Consider the following 23,902-nt stretch of genomic DNA (forward strand, 5'->3'; position numbering starts at 1 on the left):
CTCTAGTCAGACGGTTCTATGCATTGCCATAGAATTTCATTGATTTTAACAAAATTCAAAATGGTGGAAAATCCTCAAGGCAGAATATGACGTCATAGGGTGCGGTGGATTCGGCTTGAGCCAAGGATTCCTGACATAGTGGAATTTTGTTTCTAGGCAAAACGCATCATGAGATATGAGCCAAAAGACATTTTTCCTAGTTATAGCGCCCCCTAGCAGCCAATTTGTTCCAAATTTTTTGCTGCCCTTTGGGGAGGGGTGTTGCATAAAGCCACCAAGTTTCGTTAAGATACGCCAAAGGTTCGCCGAGAAATGAGCACACTTCCTGTCTTGCATCTGCCAGCCAAATTTGATTGGCTGCCACGGCCAAACGCTTAAGAAATTCTAAAAACCGGGTATGTTTCTTGTGCAGCTTAGTCCCCAGTTGCCATGTACCAAGTTTGGGAGAAATTCTTCAAAAATTGTGGGAGGAGAAGCATTTTAATTGATTTTCACATAATTCAAAATGGCGGAAAATCTCCTAGGTGGAATATGACGAGACAGGGCCCCTGGATTCGTGGTCACCCAAGTATTCCAGCGATACTAAGATTTTGATGATCAGACGTATGGTTCAAAAGTAACAAGCAGAAGTGTACTTGCAACTTTGACCTGTTGGTGGCGCTAGAGAGTTTGAGGTGCTGAGTTGAAATTTGGTGACAAGATCCTTGAGGGAGCCTAGAATCAGTGTGCCAAGTTTAAAAACCTCTAGTCAGACGGTTCTATGCGTTGCCATAGAATTTCACTGATTTTAACAAAATTCAAAATGGCGGAAAATCCTCAAGGCAGAATATGACGTCATAGGGTGCGATGGATTCGTCTTGAGCCAAGGATTCCTGCCATAGTGGAGTTTTGTTTCTAGCCAAAACGAGTCATGAGATATGAGCCAAAAGACATTTTTCCTAGTTATAGCGCCCCCTAGCAGCCAATTTGTTCCAAATTTTTTGGGGCCCTTTCGGGAGGGGTGCTGCATAAAGACACCAAGTTTTGTTAAGATACGCCAAAGGGTGGCCGAGAAATGAGCACACTTCCTGTTTCGCATCTTTGCAGCCAAGTTTGATTGGCTGCCACGGCCAAACGCTTGTGAAATTCAAATCACCGGGTATAACTTTTGTGCAGGTTGGTCCAATTATGCTATCTTCCAAGTTTGGGAGAAATTGGTAAAAAATTGAGGGAGTTGAAACATTTTAATTGATTTTCACAAAATTCAAAATGGCGGGAAAAATATATGGGCGGGAAATGACGTCATGGGGTGCGTTGGATTCGTCTTGGCCCAAGGATTCCAGGGATACCAAGTTTTTGAAAATCAGACCAACGGTTCAAAAGTTACAAGCAGAAATGTACCTGGGACTTTGACCTGTTGGTGGCGCTAACGGGTTTGAGGTAGAGGCCTGAAATTTGGTGAGAGGAATGTTGAGAGTGTCTAGAATCAGTGTGCCAAATTTCACAACTTTTTACCAGACGGTTCTATGGGCTGCCATAGACTTGCAGAGGCGGAAGTGGACTGAATAATAATAATAATAATAATAATAATAATAATAATAATAATAATAATAAGAAACAATAGAATCACTATGGGTGCCTTCGCAGCTTTGCTGCTTGGCCCCCAATAATAATAATAATAATAATAATAAGAAACAATAGAATCACTATGGGTGCCTTCGCAGCTTCGCTGCTTGGCCCCCAATAATAATAAGAAACAATAGAATCACTATGGGTGCCTTCGCAGCTTCGCTGCTTGGCCCCCAATAAGAAAACCTACAAACACATTAGGGGCCTTCGCCAGCTTCGCTGCTTGGCCCCTAATAATCGTGGTCATACTTCCTGCTTTTTTCGCTTGGCCCAGACTTGCCTCCTCACTCACTGTAGCTTTAGGTACTAAAAATCGATCCATTTTGTCTCTGGTAAAGGCTAGCTGAAGTTCGCTAAATGTCCGCAATAGTAACTTATTCTGGTTTATTTTTCCTCACGTTGCGCCCCCCCGAAGAACTCTGGCGCCCCCTAGGGGAGGCGTGCCCCACACTTTGAAAAGCCCTGGTTTAGGCTGTTTGGAGGTAAAACCCGTTTCAAGATGGCATGCGGATTTTATGCGCTTCGGATTCAGGACAGCGATTCAATTCAATCTTGAGAACTGCGACACTGATGAGCAGTGCCTTTTTTTTTTAAACTTCAACTCAAGTGTAAATATTTCTTGCATTTCTGACGAGCAGATCGGTTGATGTGTGTTCTGCAGTGCATACACAGGAAAAATGACCAAGCAGTTTTTCCAGAGTTAAAAGTACAGTATTTTGCTCTATTTTGAGTTTAAGAGTAAAATTTGGAGTTGGAGTGGGAGCAAAATTAGAGTAATTGGGTAACAGAGTAGGTTGTGCCTTTGAACGGAGTAAAATAGTACAAGAGTTAATTTCAAGACACACTGAATAGAATCAAATGCTAGATAAATGATGTTGTAAAAAGCATTTTTAGAATGGTGTTGGAATGTGTGAAAAAACACGACCTTACCCATTGTGACTTGACCTGATGGGATTAAGAGTTGGCAGTGTGAGGGGGTTTTCACTCTTCTCGTTGATTGGAATGGAAATTTTTACCCTTCTCATTGAATACCCCCGCCCACTGCCAACCCTTTATCCCAAAACAATAGGACATACATTTTTTTGTTGGCCAGTTAATTGTCCAAATCAATGGCGCAGATTTAAGTTTTTGTGCTTGATCCATTCCTCAGACTGAACAGAATCGCCTCAAGTGACCAAAACAGTTCGTCACAATGGGTACGGTCATGTTCTTTCACACGTTCCAACACACTGCTTTTTACATCTTCATACTACATAAATATTATTGTCGCTGAACTTGTGCTGAATACAAAAAAAAAAAAAAAGTCATATGACTTTGAAAATACCCTTAGATCCCAGAGTGTTAATCGAAAAGTCCAGAACTAACATCTTGAAATAACGAGATGAGATCAAATTAAAAAGACAGTCTATCATTATTACAAGACAGTAATGAAAAGTATGCAATATTATAACAGCATGAATTAAGAACAAAGTCCTTACTTTTTGAGTGTTTTCGCCCCAGAGGATGAGTGAGGTTGCAGGTAGAATGGGATCTTGTTGAATTTGGGCATGTTTTTCTACAACACAAGACAAACAGCAACAGGAAAAAAAAAGCGTTCAATCATAAAAAGTTTTTAAGCTTTCATATGTGTAAAGCAGAAAAAGTGCTCTGGGGGGGAATTTCTTCATCAAGTTATGATTTTTAAAAAAAAAGTTCATTAATTTCATGCTTTTCTGCGGATGAATATCAAACAGTGCACTATATTCACAAAAGTTACACCCTATATAGTGAACATATCGTAAATATAAAGCGAAGTTAATCTACTGAAGAGAGAATTACAAAATGCTGAACTATTTTTAGCCCCACTGTTACTCCAGCTTACTCGGTGCAGCCGTATGAATTGGCACCTTTGGAAAAATAACTGTAAATGAGCTCACGGCACTGAAAAGGTTGCCGATACTTCCTCCCACATTTAAATCCTGTGGTTTAATGTGAGAACACGAGAATGACGGTGAACACTTACATCCACAGTGATGTCAATGACCCACTGGGGAACGGTTTCATTCAGCAACATGGACTCTGTTTCTCCACCAGAGTCTCGACACAATAACCTACAGGGAAACAAAGACAAGCGTTTCAACAAGATTCAATGTTTACTTTAGGAAAGTTACACAGAGTTGTTTTGCACATGTGATGGATTTTCTGGGTGTGTAATTGCTCAAAGGTTTCCAGATTTTTCTTGATCAGGAGGTGGCAGAGAGGGTTTTAATCACACACTTAAATTGTATTAGTCAAATTGTATTCGTCAAATACATTTCCAACATCACTTGGTGAAAATGTGGATTAAAAGCAGTGAAATTCAAACCATCAAGGAGCCTGAAATTTAGTCGGAAATTTAAGTAACTTTACTGAACTTTTCAAAGTCATTAAATAAACTAGAGCGGCGACGGCAATTATTGACACCTTAACGATCTTTCGGCCGTTGCAAAAGTAGAAAAGACTTTCAATATGTAAAATTGTGCATGAATAATTACTCAAACTTCCACTGAGGGAGGAAAAAAATATATATATACGAGTTGATTCCTGATTACTTAGCATATCAGATCACGTTAAATCAGTATGTACAACCCCGATTCCAAAAAAGTTGGGACAAAGGCTGAGTTTCTTTGTTTGCTCGCCTTCGTGCTCCCGTACAGTGGGAATTCCATAATAGCCCCGCTTGACTTCATCATCTGACCTATTACGACAGCCGTGAATACAACAGGTGTGCACCATTGCTAGCTTTAAATAGCCTGCTTGGGTTCTTTTGAAGACTTTGTACTCGCGCGTTACAATGTGTGCTCAGTCACCCGTACGGTAAGCTTGACCCGCAAGATGGCTGCCACTAGGGAATCCCCGACTCTGTGACGTCATGTGAAAACTATCTATAAGCATTCCATTCTGTTATGAATCAGAAAAAAATTTCTAATAAATCACAGCACTTTAAAAAAAAAAAAAAAAAAAAAGGACTTGATCTACTTCAACAATGTTACACAAAGATCGATCCATAACAGTTGTAAATGTCACTTAATTCCACAGGGTGTCGATAATGGTGGACACCGGTGAAAGTGATCACTATTATCGACACCTCACATGACTTCTCAAAACGCGCATTTCGATACAAAATGGCGGCTGTCAAATGAAAAAGTAGGTGTCGACGAGGACATCATGAAATATCGGTGAGTTTGATCAGTAAAAACAACATGTCCATGATCTTTCCACCATGCTTACCTGCGATGATAATGTCCGGGTTTTCCGAAAAATTGCTAATTGCTCTTTAAAAAAAAAAAAAATCTCGGGTAACGATCTGTCATCAGACAAGATCAAAGGGCGAGGGAGGTCTTTGGGTTGATTAATTAACCAATAATAATAATAATAACAACAACAACAACAACTGTTGGAACTGAAGCTCACCTTTGTAAAATTGTTCTTTATTGGTAAATCTGAAAAGGTGTCGAGAATTATGGACCGTCATGGAAAGTCACCAAGTTAAGGCTATAATAGGGACATTCCACCAAATGGGTGCCATTTGCTTGTTGTACCACTCCCAAATTAAACTTAATTTGTTACATCTTTTCAACACTGATTATAATAACACATATTTAACTATTCAAAATGTGTATTGGTCAACCTCAGGCTACATTTTTTTTTTTACAAGGTTTAGAAGTCAAAGATGGCTGCATACTCTTTATATGAGTAACAGGACTGAGTTTTTAGCCTAGGATTAGCTAATACATGGAATTAAGCCACATGGCGTCATCGCTAATAGCATGACCACACTTAGCACATTCTAGTGATTTACCAAAAATCTGCATTTTTAAAATAAACAAATATCATCTAAGAAATAATTTAAGTAACGGGACAGTATGTTGACATTGACCTCATCAGTCAAAGTTAAAAAAAAAAAAAATCATCAAATATACAGAAAAGTAAAATGAGAGAACTAACTTTTGGTCTTCCCATGGCCTTCAGAAGACACAACTGATGTAACTTCCTGTTGAGCATCTGATTTATGGAATGTTCAAAATTTGTCAGATGGGGTAATATGTTGGGGTAACAGGACTGAGTGAAAACCCAGGGACACGACTAAAATGTGTATTTTGACTAAGATATTGTGGATTTCTTCTGAAAAAAATATATTTAAACCATGGATAGGATATGGAGTCACACAACAGTGCAAAAGAAATACTGTTTCTGAAGGATTTTAATCATAATATTTCATAGTTATGAGTATAAGTATATAGTTAGAGTGCGGGGACAGGTAACATGCTATTTTTCAGTGTTTTAGGTAGTTTTTATTAATCCTTACAATTATATTATCTTAAATTTGAAATCAGATCAATGTGCAGGACATTCTGCATAACAAGGAAATGTATTTTAAAGTACATTTTTATGCGCATTTATACAGATAATTTTCTAGGGACTGAAATGGCACCGATTCGGTGGAATGGCTCAATAGGTCTTCAAATTATAAGTAAATTCAGTGAAATTTAGCATTTCATAAACTTTAAGAATATCTTAAAGCTGTTAATTCATTGAGTGATACTGCTGCACTCCAGTCTGTACTTAAATATGAGCTCTGAATACCGATGTGCACAATCCTGGTGTTGAAGGTGGTGTTTCCTGATGGCTGGTATTACCTAAACAGCGTCCTTCCGCCTGCCTCGCTGAAGATGACCGGAGTGTGTGGAGGCACCTGGAAATAGCCGTTGCCTTTCTGAAGCCGGTTCTCCTGCTCCCCGTTTACTACAGGAGCAAAGAAGCCCAACGCTGTTACCAACGAAAAGACCGTCGGGTCTTCAGTAAAGAGGTTTTTGACGAGATTTACCGTGATTAACTTCTCCTTCTTCTTCTTCCATTGGATTGATGTGTGTTCGAGGCCAGAACTCGAGCAAAGCCTGGAGCAGGAGTCCTCCCAGGTTCACTGGGTAACAAAAAGTAATAAATGTATTTACAAAGAGCTTGTTAATACAAAACTCGACCGGCACATCTGCTGCATCCCTTCATGAAAGTACACAGAAAAACAACTCACGCTTTGGGTCCGATCCGTCCGGACTTGTGAATCCAGCGTCTTTGGCGGACACCCAGGCAGCAAAGCAGTCGCTCTCGTCCAAGGTGATGGTCAGCATCTAAGCGGCGACAAAATATTTAGCGTCCTGCAATACGGTTCCAAAGAACGACACATTCGAGCTGGCGGGCGAACGAGCGAGCGAATACTCACCCCTGTTTTCAGGTCCACCGAAAACCAGTTGGGCACGTAGACCATCTTGAAGCGCTTCTTGATCTCCTCGTCGAACTCCACTTTGCCGAGGTCTTCCCCTTTACACGCCTAACAAAAACCGAACACACCGTCAAGCCTTGACGAAAAGTAATATTTCACGAGGAGCTAAATCACGAGGAGCTGCGCCAACCTTGAGCACGTCCCAGAACGCCACGTTGTTGTTGGTGTCTTTGGTCAGGATGTGTCTCTTATCGTTCAGGATATGACACTGAATTATGCTGGCACCACCTGCAAGCGCAAAAAACAATTAAAGTGCGAAGAAAGTCCCAAAATTAGATACATTACAGTGTTTCCCACAGACCAGGTAGCAATTTGTGGTGCTCCACTGTGCCGATGAGGGAATCGTGCGCGGTGGTGTCGTGGCGGTCGGTGGAGTCGGTCATTGGGGTGTATGCAAAGTGTTTACGGCAGGCGGTGTTCAAACACACAATATTTTTCTTCAGAGTCACCTGCTGGGACTATTTTAAAGCTACAAGAAGCATTTGAGATTATTCAGTTCAATCTAAATTCTTTTAAGTTCTTTAAGAGAAGACAGCTAAAACAATTTTTACCAGAACCCTGCCTGGTTTCATTCCTCGACCCAACTTTACATTACAGGGCAGGCCATTAGTTTGCTGGGCTTGATGTTGGTGGAAAACCTGCCTTTTAAATTTATGAAAATTACTCACCAAAATTGAAGTTAAAGTTTAGTTTTTACTAGAGATGCACCGATTGCAATTTTTTGGGCCGATTCCAATTTCCCATGGAGTGTGACCTGCCGATACTGATTTTGGCCGATTCCGATTTCATTTTTACAAACCACTTCACAGCACACACAAAGACTATTTTCTTTTCATCTTTTCTTTAATAGAACATTCTGCCAGATTTTCAGTAATAAATTTTCAACACCTCAAAGGTTGAAAACAAACAAAAAGACATGGTTCTTTGTAAAATCTTTCTTCATGTTTGGTATTAACATTAATTCCTGAAATAGGAAATTCACACAAACATTTTTTCTTTTCCCATCCAATATCTGGCACAAAAACAACTTCCCCCTCGTATATTATTTGCCAACTGCTATGGAACACACTTTCATAAGCCTATTTAGATCTGAAAACTTATGCCTTATAGAACAACCCATTTCTTCATTCAGGATCAAAATACAAAAATAATTTCCAGTCATACTTATACCATAGCCATTCTATCATCTTTGTCAAATGTGTATTTGTAGAGTAATTTCCAATGGAATCAAGTGCAACCAAGGTCGTAAAACAGACATTTTTTTTTCTCTCTCTTTGTACCAATCTAACTAGATGTTTGGTAATAGGCTAACGTATTAATTCCTGTAATGGGAAATTCACACAACCACAAACATTTTCTTCTTTTCACATCCAATATCTGGCACAAAAAAAAAAAATTTCACTATATTTGGATATCCAAATATAGTGAATTTATTTTATTTATTTTTTTGTTAACGGCGCGTGCGCCGGAGCTCGTTAGGCGCGCAGGACTGACACTGTTCTGCGCAAGCGCAACACAATTGCACTAGAAAGCATGTTCAAGCTGCCAGTGTAGCTGCAGTCTTTTTAGTTGCGAATTGCGAGTATTTCCACTTTCATCTCTATGTGATACACAAGTTTTGATCGGCAGAAAATCGGCATATTTTAATTTTGACCGGCCGGTCGCTGGTCATGGCCGATCACATGAAAATCGGCCGATTCCCATCGTTAGCCGGTCAATCGGTGCATCTCTGGTTTTTACCTTAGTTTTTTGCCTTTTTGGTGGCAGTCATTCTTTAGTTGACATTCAAGGAATAAATTGCAAAAAACAAGCTGGAGGTTTTTATTTTAAATATTGAACTCAACACTTACCTCAACCAATACTAAAATGAAATAAATAGTATAATGTAACAAAATAATAATGAAATAAAATATCATAATTAGATGCAAGAAACCACTTAAGGTAACACCAAGGCAACTAACAATAATGAAAAAGCATTACCCTAATTGGTGCAAAGCCTGCATCCCCTATCAGAACATTTAATTCTGCGTGGCTTCCTGGAGAGAAAAAAAAAAAAAACTCAAGTGCCCTATCGTAAGGGAAGTCATTGCTGAAGCGGGATAAACGGGATAATGCAATAAGGCCGGTTCCTCGCATCAAGCTGCTACTGTATGCATCAAAATTGGTTTATAGCCCGACTCAGGGATGTCCATTTCCTGTAAGCCAAGAAGGCTATGATAAAGCTCATCACGAGCACGACGTAGGCTACCTTTTAAAATAAGGGGTCGGAAGGTGAATCGGGAAGGCTGCGTTATTTTTAATTAGCCTAACAGGCCTACTTGCAGTCCGGGCATATGCGCAACGGCAGGCCTGTGTACACGCCTCTCTCTCTCTGTGTGTGTGTGTGTGTGGGTGTGAGCGCGCGCGTGAACGAGAAGAAAGAGCACTATGAATGAACGGAACGATACGCAACGGAATTTTTTTTTTTTTTCAAAATCGCGAGTCTGATTGTGTGGCGCTACGCCACACACTGATCTATGTATGGGAAACCCTGCATTATTTTTAAAGTGGACCTGTTGTGAATTGTAATTATTCGCCATTTCGAAACATCATGTATGATACCAGTCGTTCTGTCATGTAACGTTCGTCATAAGCTCTTGTCAAGTACGCGAGAGTTTTAAATCACTGCTCCACCAGTCAGACATAGTCAGAGACACGTTGCCTCCTTCATGGGCTGCTCTGGCACCGGTAGTGACGCACAGTTGTTGGTTTGTCCGATTGTCTGGGCTGCAGTGGACTGCTCACTGACCCCGTGTTGCAAACACCAGTCTAAGTTATCACATTAGGGGTGTTCACATGGCACATATTTGCATCGATGCTGCACCGATGTATTTTGTTGCGATATATCTTACACCGGTGTAAATTTTGTGGAGCGTTCACACGTCACAAACCTGCTTACTAGAGAGAAGTGTGTTAGCACCGGTGCAGCCCCACTTGCGTTCACACGGCAGTTTTTGCGACCGTGCTATACGATAGTAGTAATGCGTGAAAATGTACTTCCTTTTCTCGGTTGTCATGGCATCACCAAGCGCCGGGAAAACAACGTGGATGAAGACATCAGTGTTGCCAGATACTGCTGACGTTTTCCAGCCCAAAACGTTCAAATCCGCCAAAATGCACTTAAAACCACCCAATCTGGCAACACTGGAAGACACGCAGTTCTGTTGTTGTTGATGTTTGCCATTTTGGAAGCGCAAAATACCAGGATGCAAATTATGCAATGCCCGTATGTAATCAACTCTCCTCATGCGTAGCGAGTCTACCCCTGTAGCGTTCAGACGTCCCATTTTATATCGGTGCTGCCCCGCAAACTAGCATTTACTCCGGAGTAAATTTCTTAAACCACCTCCCGAGCAGGGTTAGATTTGCACCGGTTTAAGCAGCTTTCAGGGGCTACACCGGTATAACTTTGCACCGTGTGAACACACTACCGGGGCAGCCCCGGTGCTACACCGGAGTAAAAGTTGCCATGTGAACACTCCTATTATCAACCGATCTGCTCATAAGAAATATGTTTACACTTACGCGAGCTGATCTTTGGCTGGATCAAGTCAAAGTGTTTTGAGAGAGAGGGGAAAAAAAAAAAGGCACCATTCATCATCAGTGTGGCAGTTCTCAAGATTGAAACAAATCGCTGTCCTGAAAAACCGCATTAAAAAAAGCACAAAATCTGTGTGCCATCTTGCAACAGGTGATTCTTTTCAGTCTGAGGAATGGATCAAGCACAAAAACTTAAATCTGCGCCATTGATTTGGACAATTAACTGGCCAAAAAAAAAAAATGCATGTCCTATTGTTTTGGGATAAAGGGTTGGCAGTGGGCGGGGGTATTCAATGAGAAGGGTAAAAATTTCCATTCCATTCAATGAGAAGAGTGAAAACCCCCTCACACTGCCAACTCTTAATCCCATCAGGTCAAGCACAATGGGTAAGGTCGTGTTTTTCACACATTCTAACACCGTTCTAAAACTGCTTTTTACATCATTTATCTGGCATTTGATTCTATTCAGTGCGTCTTGAAATTAACTCTTGTACTATTTTACTCAGTTCAAAGCCACAACCTACTCTGTTACACAATTACTCTAATTTTGCTCCCACTCCAACTTTTACTCTCAAACTCAAAACAGAGCAAAATTAACCAATTTTTGAGGAAAATACTGTACTTTTAACTCTGGAAAAACTGTTTGGTCATTTTTCCGGTGTATGCACTGCAGAACACACACATCAACCGATCTGCTCGTCAGAAATACAAGAAATATTTACACTTACTCGAGTCGAAGTTGAAAAAAAAGGCACCGTTCATCATCAGTGTCGCAGTTCTTAAGATTGAAACAAATCGCTGTCCTGAAATCACCCCAAGTGCATAAAATCCGGACGCCATCTCGCAACAGGTTTCACCTCCAAATCGCCCAAACTACGTCAGACAGAGTTTATCCTGTTTACAGTGGGCGTTCCCACCACAAAAGAGAAACCAATCAAAACCAAAAGAGTGAAAGTGATCATCATGCCGTTACCATCCCTGTGTCTGAAATCGCTCACTCGTTCACTACACCCAAAATAGGGAATTACTATATAGTGAGCTTATTGGTAAAATGAAAAAAATGCTTTCGGACACTAGTCCGTCGCGCTGTTATTTGCGTCGTTACTGTCGCACAACTCAAACGTCAGGGTTTCCCATACATAGAGCATTGTGTGGCGCAGCGCCACACAATGGATTCCTAGCGCCACACAATCAGACTCGCGATTTTGAAAAAAAAAAAATTCCGTTGCGTATCGTTCCGTTCATTCATAGTGCTCTCTCTTCCCGTTCACGCGCGCGCACACAGACGGAGAGGCGTGTACCCGGACTGCAAGGAGGCCTGTTAGGCGAATTAAAAATAACGCAGCCTTCCCGATTCGCCTCTGACCGCTTATTTTAAAAGGTAGCCTACGTCGTGCTCGTGATGAGCTTTATCATAGCCTTCTTGGCTTACAGGAAACGGACATCCCCGAGTCAGGCTACAAACCAATTTTGATGCAGACAGTAGCAGCTTGACGCGAGGAACCGGCCTTATTGCATTATCCCGCTTCAGCATTCATGCAAGTTATTAATAATGGCTTGACATTCACAATAAATAAGGACTTCCCACTAACCTAAATAAAATGTTATACTCGCGGAGATGCCTAGTTGATGCTATCTGAAGCATAAAATCTGAATCAGAGATGCACCGATTGACCGGCTGCCGATCAGAATCGGCCGATTTTCACGTGACCGGAATTAAAATATGCTGATTTTCTGCCGATCAAAACTTGTGTATCACAGAGATGAAAGTAGAAATACTCGCAATTCGCAACTAAAAAGACGGCAGCTACACTGGCAGCTTGAATATGCTTTCTAGTGCGATTGTGTTGCGCTTGCGCAGAATAGCGTCAGCCCTGCGCGCCTAACGAGCTCTGGCACGCGCGCCGTTAACAAAAAAAAAAAATTTCACTATATTTGGATATATTATATACCCAAATATAGTGATTTTTTTGTACCAGATATTGGATGTGAAAAGAAGAAAATGTTTGTGGTTGTGTGAATTTCCCATTACAGGAATTAATACGTTAGCCTATTACCAAACATCTAGTTAGATTTTTACAGAGAGAGACAGAAAAAAATGTCTGTCTGTTTGTTTTACAACCTTGGTTGCACTTGATTCCATTGGAAATTACTCTACAAATACACATTTGACAAAGATGATAGAATGGCTATGGTATAAGTATGACTGGAAATTATTTTTGTATTTTGATACTGAATGAAGAAATGGGTTGTTCCATAAGGCATAAGTTTTCAGATCTAAATAGGCTTATGAAAGTGTGTTCCATAGCAGTCGGCAAATAATATATGAGGGGGAAGTTGTTTTTGTGCCAGATATTGGATGGGAAAAGAAAAAATGTTTGTGTGAATTTCCTATTTCAGGAATTAATATGTTAATACCAAACATGAAGAAAGATTTTACAAAGAACAATGTCTTTTTGTTTGTTTTCAACTTTTGAGGTGTTGAAAATTTATTACTGAAAATCTGGCAGAATGTTCTATTAAAGAAAAGATAAAAAGAAAAATAGTCTTTGTGTGTGCTGTGAAGTGGTTTGAAAAAATGAAATCGGAATCGGCCAAAATCGGTATCGGCAGGTCACACTCCATGGAAAATCGGAATCGGCCCAAAAAATTGCAATCGGTGCATCTCTAATCTGAATATTTTAAGAAACCTCTTTATTAGCGAAGTAGATAAACCATCACTGCATCACTGATGCGCGCACACACTGGCAGCTGAATTAAATGTTCTGATAGGGGATGCAGGCTTTGCACCAATTAGGGTAATGCTTTTTCATTATTGTTAGTTGCCTTGGTGTTACCTTAAGTGGTTTCTTATATCTAATTATGATATTTTATTTAATTATTATTTTTTTGTTACATTATGCTATTTATTTCATTTTAGTATTGGCTGAGGTAAGTGTTGAGTTCAATATTTAAAATAAAAACCTCCAGCTTGTTTTTTGCAATTTATTCCTTGAATGTCAACTAAAGAATGATTGAAAGATTGCCAGCAAAAAGGCAAAAAACTAAGGTAAAAACTAAACTTTAACTTGAATTTTGGTGAGTAATTTTCATAAATTTAAAAAAAGACAGGTTTTCCACCAACATCAGCCCAGCAAACTAATGGCCTGCCCTGTCATGTAAAGTTGGGTCGAGGAATGAAACCAGGCAGGGTTCTGGTAAAAATTGTTTTAGTTGTCTTCTCTTAAAGAACTTAAAAGAATTTAGATTGAACTGAATAATCTCAAATGCTTCTTGTAGCTTTAAAATAGTCCCAGCAGATGATTCTGAAGAAAAACATTGTGTGTTTGAACACTGCCCGCTGTAAACACTTTGCATACACCCCAGTGACCGACACCACCGCGCATGATTCCCTCATCGGCACAGTGGAGCACCACAAATTGCTACCTGGTCTGTGGGAAACGCTGAACGTGCCAGATCAGTCGGCTGGTGGGTTTTCAAAATTATAAAACCATATTATACTGAGCGCATTTCCCACATTAATCAATACAAAGTACCTGCATCTTTCAGTTCTTTGAAATCAAGGCTGAATACTTTCTTCTTTGCCGCTGCCTTTTATTAAATCGAATTTGAGACTTGATTGCTTTCAGTGCGATCGCAGTGCATGATATGATATAATGCTTGGTTAGTGACCATCGGTTGGACTCGTGATGCATGGTGGGATACTCCGAGTGCACTATACAGGGTGTAAAGAATCCTCACTATCGTTTCGGACAGCACTACAAAATGGCGTCCTCCCTATATAGTGAGTAGGGAGCGATTTCGGACACAGGGCATACGAATAGTCTTTTATGAATGCGGAAGTGAGCGCTCAGCCCTCCGACTCCAGTGTGACTGAGTAAAGTGACAAGTTTTACGTTTCATCTAATTTAGGTCATTTCAAAACATCGGAAAGTGTCGTATAAAAAGTGTGTCACTATGTTTATCATGCTTGGATGATGACAAACTCGAAGAGATTTATCTCGACACGAGCTACCCATTCTAAACCTGTCAAGCTTCGCCGGCGAAGCTCTCGACCCCAAAGTACAGCCAAATCGACTTGTACATAATGCCGTGAAATAATATAGATCTTTATTTTATATGGAATCAATTTTGTGCCAAAAATGTTCATACAGTACTTTTGAAATATCAAACAAAAACGACAAATCAAAGTCAATTTTTTTGGACTGGCAAACAAATTATTCGTGTAATCGTGCAAAATATCAGTCTGTTACTCTTCAGAAACCTTTTATTTTTGTTCCGCGTCTTTCTCAGTTTTGTTTGACGCAATTTATTTTGGTTGCGATTCCAGCTTTCTCGTTTGCGCTCCCTGACTTTTTTGCTTGCGGTTTTGGCACAAACTTCACGTGTGGGTGGGCTGTCCAGGAATGCATTCCCATTGGCTAACTTGTGTTTGACTGACAGCTACGCTCAGCGATTCCCCCGGAGGCTGTTGCGGCCATTCCCTACTCAGATTCTGGCGGACTGTTTGACGAGTGACCGATCCATTGACGGTAAACAAGGATCGAGTGGACTTCAGTGGCGACTATGATATTGAATTAATTCAACAAAGTGTAAGTACGGGACAAATGTGTTGTATGTGTTATCATAGTCGCCACTGAAGTCCACTCGATCCTTGTTTACCGTCAATGGATCGGTCACTCGTCAAACAGTCCGCCAGAATCCGAGTAGGAAATGGCCGCAACAGCCTCCGGGGGAATCGCTGAGCGTAGCTGTCAGTCAAACACAAGTTAGCCAATGGGAATGCGTTCCTGGACAGCCCACCCACACGTGAAGTTTGTGCCAAAACCGCAAGCAAAAAGTCAGGGAGCGCAAACGAGAAAGCTGGAATCGCAACCAAAATAAATTACGTCAAACAAAACTGAGAAAGACGCGGAACAAAAATAAAAGGTTTCTGAAGAGTAACAGACTGATATTTTGCAAGATTACACGAATAATTTGTTTGCCAGTCTAAAAAAAAAATTGACCTTTTTTTTGGATTTTGATTTGTCGTTTTTGTTTGATATTTCAAAAGTATTGTATGAACATTTTGGCACAAAATTGATCCCATAATTTTATGGCACACATCTATTTATTCAATGTGTTCTGAAGAAGTTACTTGACTGCGGACTGGGAATTTCGACCTACAGAACACCGCTTGTTTACTCGCACCCGATAACCTGGAATCAACGACGGTACGCCGCTTCCAGCCGGCAATGGCTGCTCCCCGTGGTTCTGCCCCCGCGGGTAATTCATGGAATAAAATTGTCCACAAAAGTGCTTTTACTGTTTTTTTTTTTTTTTTACTGAATGTGCACGTCTTTTCTCTCCAAGTAATCCATAAAGCATGATTAAATGTTGTAAGCATGACCAGTACTGGTACACTTTAAAAATAACAATACTCCTTATATTTGCTCACAACGAAGACCGCTTTTCTACACCGCTACTTTGTCCCCTCCATGTTTGTTTTTCTCACTTTTGATCTTCTTGTTGAGGGGAAAGAAAAGAGCTTGACATCACTCAACTGATCTCAGAGACATGTCACCCTCCGAGAGCTCGCTCTCTGATGGATGACCTCCGGTCTTGCGTTTACCTTTAATGGCCTGCTCAGGCTGTGTACACAGTGGGGTCAGCGGTGCACTGCAGTCGTTGTCGTAGTCGCCTGATGCTCGGAAGTTGTGCATTCCTTTCAGAGACTGGTGAAGAAAAAGCAAGCATGAGCTTATTTATATTTATATACTGTATGTGAGCACTTAAAGTGTGCTATTAGAGGAAAATAGAACCAATAGCATGTGATTAGCTCTCGCGCGAAATCAGAATCGAGAGTTGGTATAAAAAAGCGTTAATAAATATTATTATACATACGGACCACTTTTTCCATGGAACAAAAACATGTATTCTCTTCCCTTCTAGAGGGTTTACTGATACCATGCAATATTATCATTTCGCTGATCCTCCGTGTATTACACAATAAAAACATGCTGAACACCCGAAAGACTACCAAAACTTCATTATATATTCTTCAAGAGAAAAACATACCAATGGACATCGAAAAACTGGAAGAGAGACACACATCCGAGATGTAAAACTTCCGCACTAGCAATTGACTGACCGTTTGCTTCGTTAAAAGCGGAGGATTTAAAGGGAAAGATGCGCTGAACACCCGAAAGGCTACCAAAACTTCACCGGATATTCTTCACGCATATTTACAAGAGAAAAACCTACAACCCCGATTCCGAAAAAGTTGGGACAAAGTACAAATTGTAAATAAAAACGGAATGCAATAATTTACAAATCTCAAAAACTGATATTGTATTCACAATAGAACATAGACAACATATTAAATGTCGAAAGTGAGACATTTTGAAATTTCATGCCAAATATTGGCTCATTTGAAATTTCATGACAGCAACACATCTCAAAAAAGTTGGGACAGGGGCAATAAGAGGCTGGAAAAGTTAAAGGTACAAAAAAGGAACAGCTGGAGGACCAAATTGCAACTCATTAGGTCAATTGGCAATAGGTCATTAACATGACTGGGTATAAAAAGAGCATCTTGGAGTGGCAGCGGCTCTCAGAAGTAAAGATGGGAAGAGGATCACCAATCCCCCTAATTCTGCGCCGACAAATAGTGGAGCAATATCAGAAAGGAGTTCGACAGTGTAAAATTGCAAAGAGTTTGAACATATCATCAAAAGAATCAGATAATCTGGAAGAATCTGTGCGTAAGGGTCAAGGCCGGAAAACCATACTGGGTGCCCGTGATCTTCAGGCCCTTAGATGGCACTGCATCACATACAGGCATGCTTCTGTATTGGAAACGACACAATGGGCTCAGCAATATTTCCAGAGAACATTATCTGTGAACACAATTCACCGTGCCAGCTAAAACTCTATAGTTCAAAGAAGAATCCGTATCCAGAAGTGCAGACGTCTTCTCTGGGCCAAGGCTCATTTAAAATGGACTGTGGCAAAGTGGAAAACTGTTCTGTGGTCAGACGAATCAAAATTTGAAGTTCTTTATGGAAATCAGGGACGCCGTGTCATTCGGACTAAAGAGGAGAAGGACGACCCGAGTTATCAGTGCTCAGTTCAGAAGCCTGCATCTCTGATGGTACGGGGTTGCATTAGTGCGTGTGGCATGGGCAGCTGGAAAGACACCATCAATGCTGAAAGGTATATCCAGGTTCTAGAGCAACATATGCTCCCATCCAGACGACGTCTCTTTCAGGGAAGACCTTGCATTTTCCAACCTGACAATGCCAAACCACATACTGCATCAATTACAGCATCATGGCTGCGTAGAAGAAGGGTCCGGGTACTGAACTGGCCAGCCTGCAGTCCAGATCTTTCACCCATAGAAAACATTTGGCGCATCATAAAACGGAAGATACGACAAAAAAGACCTAAGACAGTTGAGCAACTAGAATCCTACATTAGACAAGAATGGGTTAACATTCCTATCCCTAAACTTGAGCAACTTGTCTCCTCAGTCCCCAGACGTTTACAGACTGTTGTAAAGAGAAAAGGGGATGTCTCACAGTTGTCATGAAATTTAAAATCACCTAATTTTTCTCCTTAAATGATGCATTTTCTCAGTTTAAACATTTGATATGTCATCTATGTTCTATTCTGAATGAAATATGGAATTTTGAAACTTCCACATCATTGCATTCCGTTTTTATCTACAACTTGTACTTTGTCCCAACTTTTTTGGAATCGGGGTTGTACCAACAGACATTGAAAAACTGGAAGAGAGCGCAACAGTGGAAATACTGTCAAAGTTCTACTTGGAGGCGAGGAACCGTGACGGAGACTTTTACAAGAGGACGTCACTCGTGGACTTCACTCAGCAAAGCCCTTTTGTTTTGAACAACTGCAGTGTAATGATGAACTACGACCGAAAGTAACTTTGAACTTGAACGGTCAACCTGGATATCGCTTGTATGCAAGCTGGGTTGCTGTTCAGGCTTTTTGGACTTGTACCATTTTTATCGTTAGAACTTTGACTTTGTACATTGGATTGACAGAACACTGAATTACATTCCATCAGAATCAGCATTCAATATTGCCGAGTTACCGCCCTTTTCTTAACTTTTTATAAAATCTATAAATTGTTCCATTGAGTGTGTATGTCAGGCATCACCAAATGGCAGACCTCGGTCTGGATCCGGACCCAGTGATGGTTCTGTCCGGACCCGTGACCAATGGTAAATTGACGAGATTAAGTAATTTTCATGGAGCATTATTTTGGACGGTCGTGGCTATTGATAGCGGGCGCTGCTACTCCAGTTAATACGACAACAGCTTCACTCAGTTGAGCCAATAAAATCGTTAGTTTACCCAGCGCACCACAGCACAGCAACAAGCAGAGAGGAAGAGAGTTAAGTTCAGAGACAACCGACCGAGACAACGTGGCTTGCTCCAAAAGGCGGCGGAAAGTAGACAAGGAAAATCGTTGTTTTAAAGATGAATGGATGGAGAAATATATGTTCATTCTTCCGGCGAGCATTTCAAAACCAGTGTGCCTCATATGCTCCGAAAACATGGCATTAATTAAAAGCGGCAACGTGAAGCGCCACTACGAAACGAAGCACAGCTCTTTTGAGCAAAGTTATCCGCTGAAGTCCGAGCTGAGGACACGCAAAATAACCCAACTGCAAGCACGGTATGACAGGTCTACCCGACTCATCACATACATTTACAGCCCAGTAACGTGCAAACGAATGTTCCTTAAAAGTACAGTTGTGCTCATAAGTTTACAGTGGTGCTTGAAAGTTTGTGAACCCTTTAGAATTTTCTATATTTCTGCATAAATATGACCTAAAACATCAACAGATTTTCACACAAGTCCTAAAAGTAGATAAAGAGAACCCAGTTAAACAAATGAGACAAAAATATTATACTTGGTCATTTATTTATTGAGGAAAATGATCCAATATTACATATCTGTGAGTGGCAAAAGTACGTGAACCTTTGCTTTCAGTATCTGGTGTGACCCCCTTGTGCAGCAATAACTGCAACTAAATTTTTGCGGTAACTGTTGATCAGTCCTGCACACCGGCTTGGAGGAATTTTAGCCCGTTCCTCCGTACAGAACAGCTTCAACTCTGGGATGTTGGTGGGTTTCCTCACATGATCTGCTTGCTTCAGGTCCTTCCACAACATTTCCATTGGATTAAGGTCAGGACTTTGACTTGGCCATTCCAAAACATTAACTTTATTCTTCTTTAACCATTCTTTGGTAGAACGACTTGTGTGCTTAGGGTCGTTGTCTTGCTGCATGACCCACCTTCTCTTGAGATTCAGTTCATGGACAGATGTCCTGACATTTTCCTTTAGAATTCACTGGTATAATTCAGAATTCATTGTTCCATCAATGATGGCAAGCCGTCCTGGCCCAAATGCAGCAAAACAGGCCCAAACCATGATACTACCACCACCATGTTTCACAGATGGGATAAGGTTCTTATGCTGGAATGCAGTGTTTTACTTTCTCCAAACATAACGCTGCTCATTTAAACCAAAAATTTCTATTTTGGTCTCATCCGTGCACATAACATTTTTCCAACAGCCTTCTGGCTTGTCCACGTGATCTTTAGCAAACTGCAGACGAGCAGCAATGTTCTTTTTGGAGAGCAGTGGCTTTCTCCTTGCAACCCTGCCACGCACACCATTGTTGTTTAGTGTTCTCCTGATGGTGGACTCATGAACATTAACATTAGCCAATGTGAGAGAGGCCTTCAGTTGCTTAGAAGTTACCCTGGGGTCCTTTGTGACCTTGCTGACTATTACACGCCTTGCTCTTGGAGTGATCTTTGTTGATCGACCACTCCTGGGGAGGGTAAAAATGGTCTTGAATTTCCTCCATTTGTACACAATCTGTCTGACTGTGGATTGGTGGAGTCCAAACTCTTTAGAGATGGTTTTGTAACCTTTTCCAGCCTGATGAGCATCAACAACACTTTTTCTGAGGTCCTCAGAAATCTCCTTTGTTCGTGCCATGATACACTTCCACAAACATGTGTTGTGAAGATCAGACTTTGATAGATCCCTGCTCTTTAAATAAAACAGGGTGCCCACTCACACCTGATTGTCATCCCATTGATTGAAAACACCTGACTCTAATTTCACCTTCAAATTAACTGCTAATCCTAGAGGTTCACATACTTTTGCCACTCACAGATATGTAATATTGGATCATTTTCCTCAATAAATAAATGACCAAGTATAATATTTTTGTCTCATTTGTTTAACTGGGTTCTCTTTATCTACTTTTAGGACTTGTGTGAAAATCTGATGATGTTTTAGGTCATATTTATGCTGAAATATAGAAAATTCTAAAGGGTTCACAAACTTTCAAGCACCACTGTACATACCCTGGCAGAATCTATGATTCTTGGACCATTTTTCAGAGAATATGAATGATAACACAAAAACATATTTTCCACTCATGCTTCGTGGTTGGGTGAAACCATTTATTGTCAAACGACTGTTTTTTCTCTTTTTAAATCATAATGACAACAGAAACTACCCAAATGACCCTGATCAAAAGTTCACACACCCTGGTGATTTTGGCCTGATGACATGCACAGAAGTTGACACAAATGGGTTTGAATGGCTACTAAAGGTAGCATCCTAAACCTGTTTGCTTATAATCAGTGTGTGTGCATAAAAGCTGAGTGAGTTTCTGGGATCCAGACAGACTCTTGCATCTTTCATCCAACCACTGATGTTTCTGGATTCTGAGTCATGGGGAAAGCAAAAAATTGTCAACGGATCTACGGGAAAAGGTAGTTTGAACTGTATAAAACAGGAAAGGGATACAAAAAGACATCCACGGAATTGATGATGCCAGTCAGCAGTGTTCAAACTGTGATTAACAAATGGAAAATCAGGGGCTCTGTTAAAACCAGGGCTTTGAACCGGTTCAAGGAACGAAAACGAAAACCGGGAACTTTTTCTATTTCACATGGAACAGAAACGAAACCAGAAACTTTATTATTTTTTATGTTCCGGAACAGAAACGCTTATTAAAAATAATGGTAACCGGTTAATACCGGTTTTTATTTCGTTCCTCAAAGTTTCCGTAACCTACAAATAAAAAAGTCATTCTTCTCCTGCACAAGTTTCTATGACCCGCTGGGGTTCACTTCCTGTGTGACGTTCGCTGACTGAATGGAGAGAGCGGGAGGGTGGACTACTATCACGTCTCCACATCTTAAATAAGAGGTAAATATTGCAGTCTGTCGTTATTCAAAAACGTCAATTTCAAACACGATATCAATATATTTGTCCACGTTAATGAGAGGCTCGCGAACATTAAATGACATTAACCTCTGTTAGCCTGTCAATGCATACGGGGCTTTCGACTAAGGCTCATACTAGCCAGCCATGACAAACAAGTAGCCAGCCGGGGGTGGGGTGTTAAACACAAAATAAACTCCGCCGAGTGCGCGCGCACACCGCATGTCGGGGCCGCGGATCAACGAAGTCGGCAGGGAATTTGTGGTTATTATCGGTACAAACAGCGCAAATCACAACTTAAATGAGTGCGGTTCAGTTTGACATTATTGTCAGTCCGTTAGATAAACATTTAATTTTATTAAAATTGAAAATTAATATTTAGAACCTGTGGGCTACAAAAATAGTCATTAAAGTAGCCGGCTGGACTTAATTGTGTGCCGGCTGTATGGCCGGCAGCCGGCGCTTGTGGAAAGCCCTGTATAGGGCCTGACTAGCCTTTGGTAACACACTAAACGAATTATCTTTCATTTTTGGCACTTTTTCTGTTTGTGTAGATGGGAAGACATAATGAGAATCCAAAATCGCCAACATTTGAAATAATAATTGTTTTTGAATTATTTCTTGTCTTATTTAATGAAGGTTGTAATAGAATTAGCCTACATTTGGCTTAAGCTGGATGAGACAGAGACATAATTTTATAGCCATTTGTTAAACAGCTGACAGGGAACGTAATTAACCGTTCCGGGAACGACATTTTTTTGTTCTAACCGGTTCGGGAACGTCTATTTAATGGTGGAACCCAAAACCGGAAACGTTAAAATTCCGTTTCTGTTTGGAACGAACCAACAGGAAAAAAAATTCTGGTTCAAAGCCCTAGTTAAAACCAAACCACGGTCAGGTAGACCAACAAAAATTTATGCCAAACAGCACAGAGACAAGCCTCAAAACTTCTGGAACAAGGTAATTTGGAGTGACGAGACCAAAATTGAACTTTTTGGCCACAACCATAAACGTTACATTTGGAGAGGTGTCAACAAGGCCAATGATGAAAGGAACACCATTCCTACTGTAAAGCACGGAGGTGGATCGCTGATGTTTTGGGGATGTGTGAGCTACAAAGGCACAGGAAACTTGGTCACAGTTGAAGGAAAGATGAATGCAGCACGTTATCAGCAAATACTGGAGGCAAATTTGCACTCATCAGCCCGGAAGCTGCGCATGGGACGTACCAACATGACAACGATCCAAAACACAAGGCCAAGTCGACCTGTCATTGGCTACAGCAGAACAAAGTGAAGGTTCTGGAGTGGCCATCTCAGTCCCCTGACCTCAATATCATCGAGCCACTCTGGGCAGCTCTCAAACGCGCAGTTCATGCAAGACAGCCCAGGAATTTACAGGAACTGGAGGCTTTTTGCCAAGAAGAATGGGCAGCTTTACCATCTGAGAAAATAAAGAGCCTCATCCACAACTACCACAAAAGACTTCAGGCTGTCATTGATATGTTAGAGGGGGCAATACACGGTATTAAGAACTGTGGTATGTAAACTTTTGATCAGGGTCATTTGGATGTTTTTTGTTGTCATTATGATTTAAAAATAGAAAAAAAACAGTTGTTTATCAATAAATGGCTTCACCCAACCACTAACCATGAGTGGGGAAAAAAAGTTTGTGCGTTATCATTCATATTCTCTGAAAAAAGGCCAAGAAAGCAAAAATTCTGCCAGGGTATGTAAACTTATGAGCACAACTGTAGCGTGGATTTTGGTGCAACATAAAAAAAAAAAATTTAGTGATGGGACAGTTGTGAAGGAGTGCTTAAATGCCGTTGCTGAGACATTGATCTGCAAGGAAATGCTGCATTAAGAGAGCATTTTGAGACAACTGACCCTGCTACTTTCTGGTTACAGACTGTTTCTGAGGCTACATCCACACGACAACGGCAACGAGATGTTATTTAAAACTATATCGCGTCCAAATGGGCAACGATCAGTAAAATATCAGGTCCATATGGCAACGCAACGCTTGCTGAAAACGATGCAATACACATGCCACACCTCTAGGGGCGCTGTAAGACGGTCCCTTCGGAGACACCAGAACAATAGAAGTAGTAAGGACGCATGTGCATAAACTATTATGCGCGAGACTTCA

The 23,902-nt window shown here is 40.8% G+C and overlaps 1 protein-coding gene across 2 annotated transcripts in view; it reads right to left on the reverse strand.

The window, feature by feature from the left end:
• The window catches only part of wdr48b (WD repeat domain 48b), a 147,915-nt gene that overhangs the window by 82,501 nt on the left and 41,512 nt on the right, over window positions 1-23,902 (reverse strand). For both annotated transcript variants that reach the window (XM_060929441.1, XM_060929432.1), the window contains exons 10-17: window positions 16,098-16,200; window positions 7,038-7,135; window positions 6,848-6,955; window positions 6,659-6,755; window positions 6,455-6,550; window positions 6,267-6,372; window positions 3,611-3,698; window positions 3,087-3,163 (exon numbers count right to left, since the gene is read on the reverse strand). In XM_060929441.1, the coding sequence (XP_060785424.1) occupies window positions 3,087-3,163; window positions 3,611-3,698; window positions 6,267-6,372; window positions 6,455-6,550; window positions 6,659-6,755; window positions 6,848-6,955; window positions 7,038-7,135; window positions 16,098-16,200 (773 nt within the window). The remainder of the gene's footprint in view (window positions 1-3,086; window positions 3,164-3,610; window positions 3,699-6,266; window positions 6,373-6,454; window positions 6,551-6,658; window positions 6,756-6,847; window positions 6,956-7,037; window positions 7,136-16,097; window positions 16,201-23,902) is intronic.

The sequence above is a fragment of the Neoarius graeffei genome, chromosome 1, assembly GCF_027579695.1.
Source record: "Neoarius graeffei isolate fNeoGra1 chromosome 1, fNeoGra1.pri, whole genome shotgun sequence".
Taxonomy (NCBI): domain Eukaryota; kingdom Metazoa; phylum Chordata; class Actinopteri; order Siluriformes; family Ariidae; genus Neoarius; species Neoarius graeffei.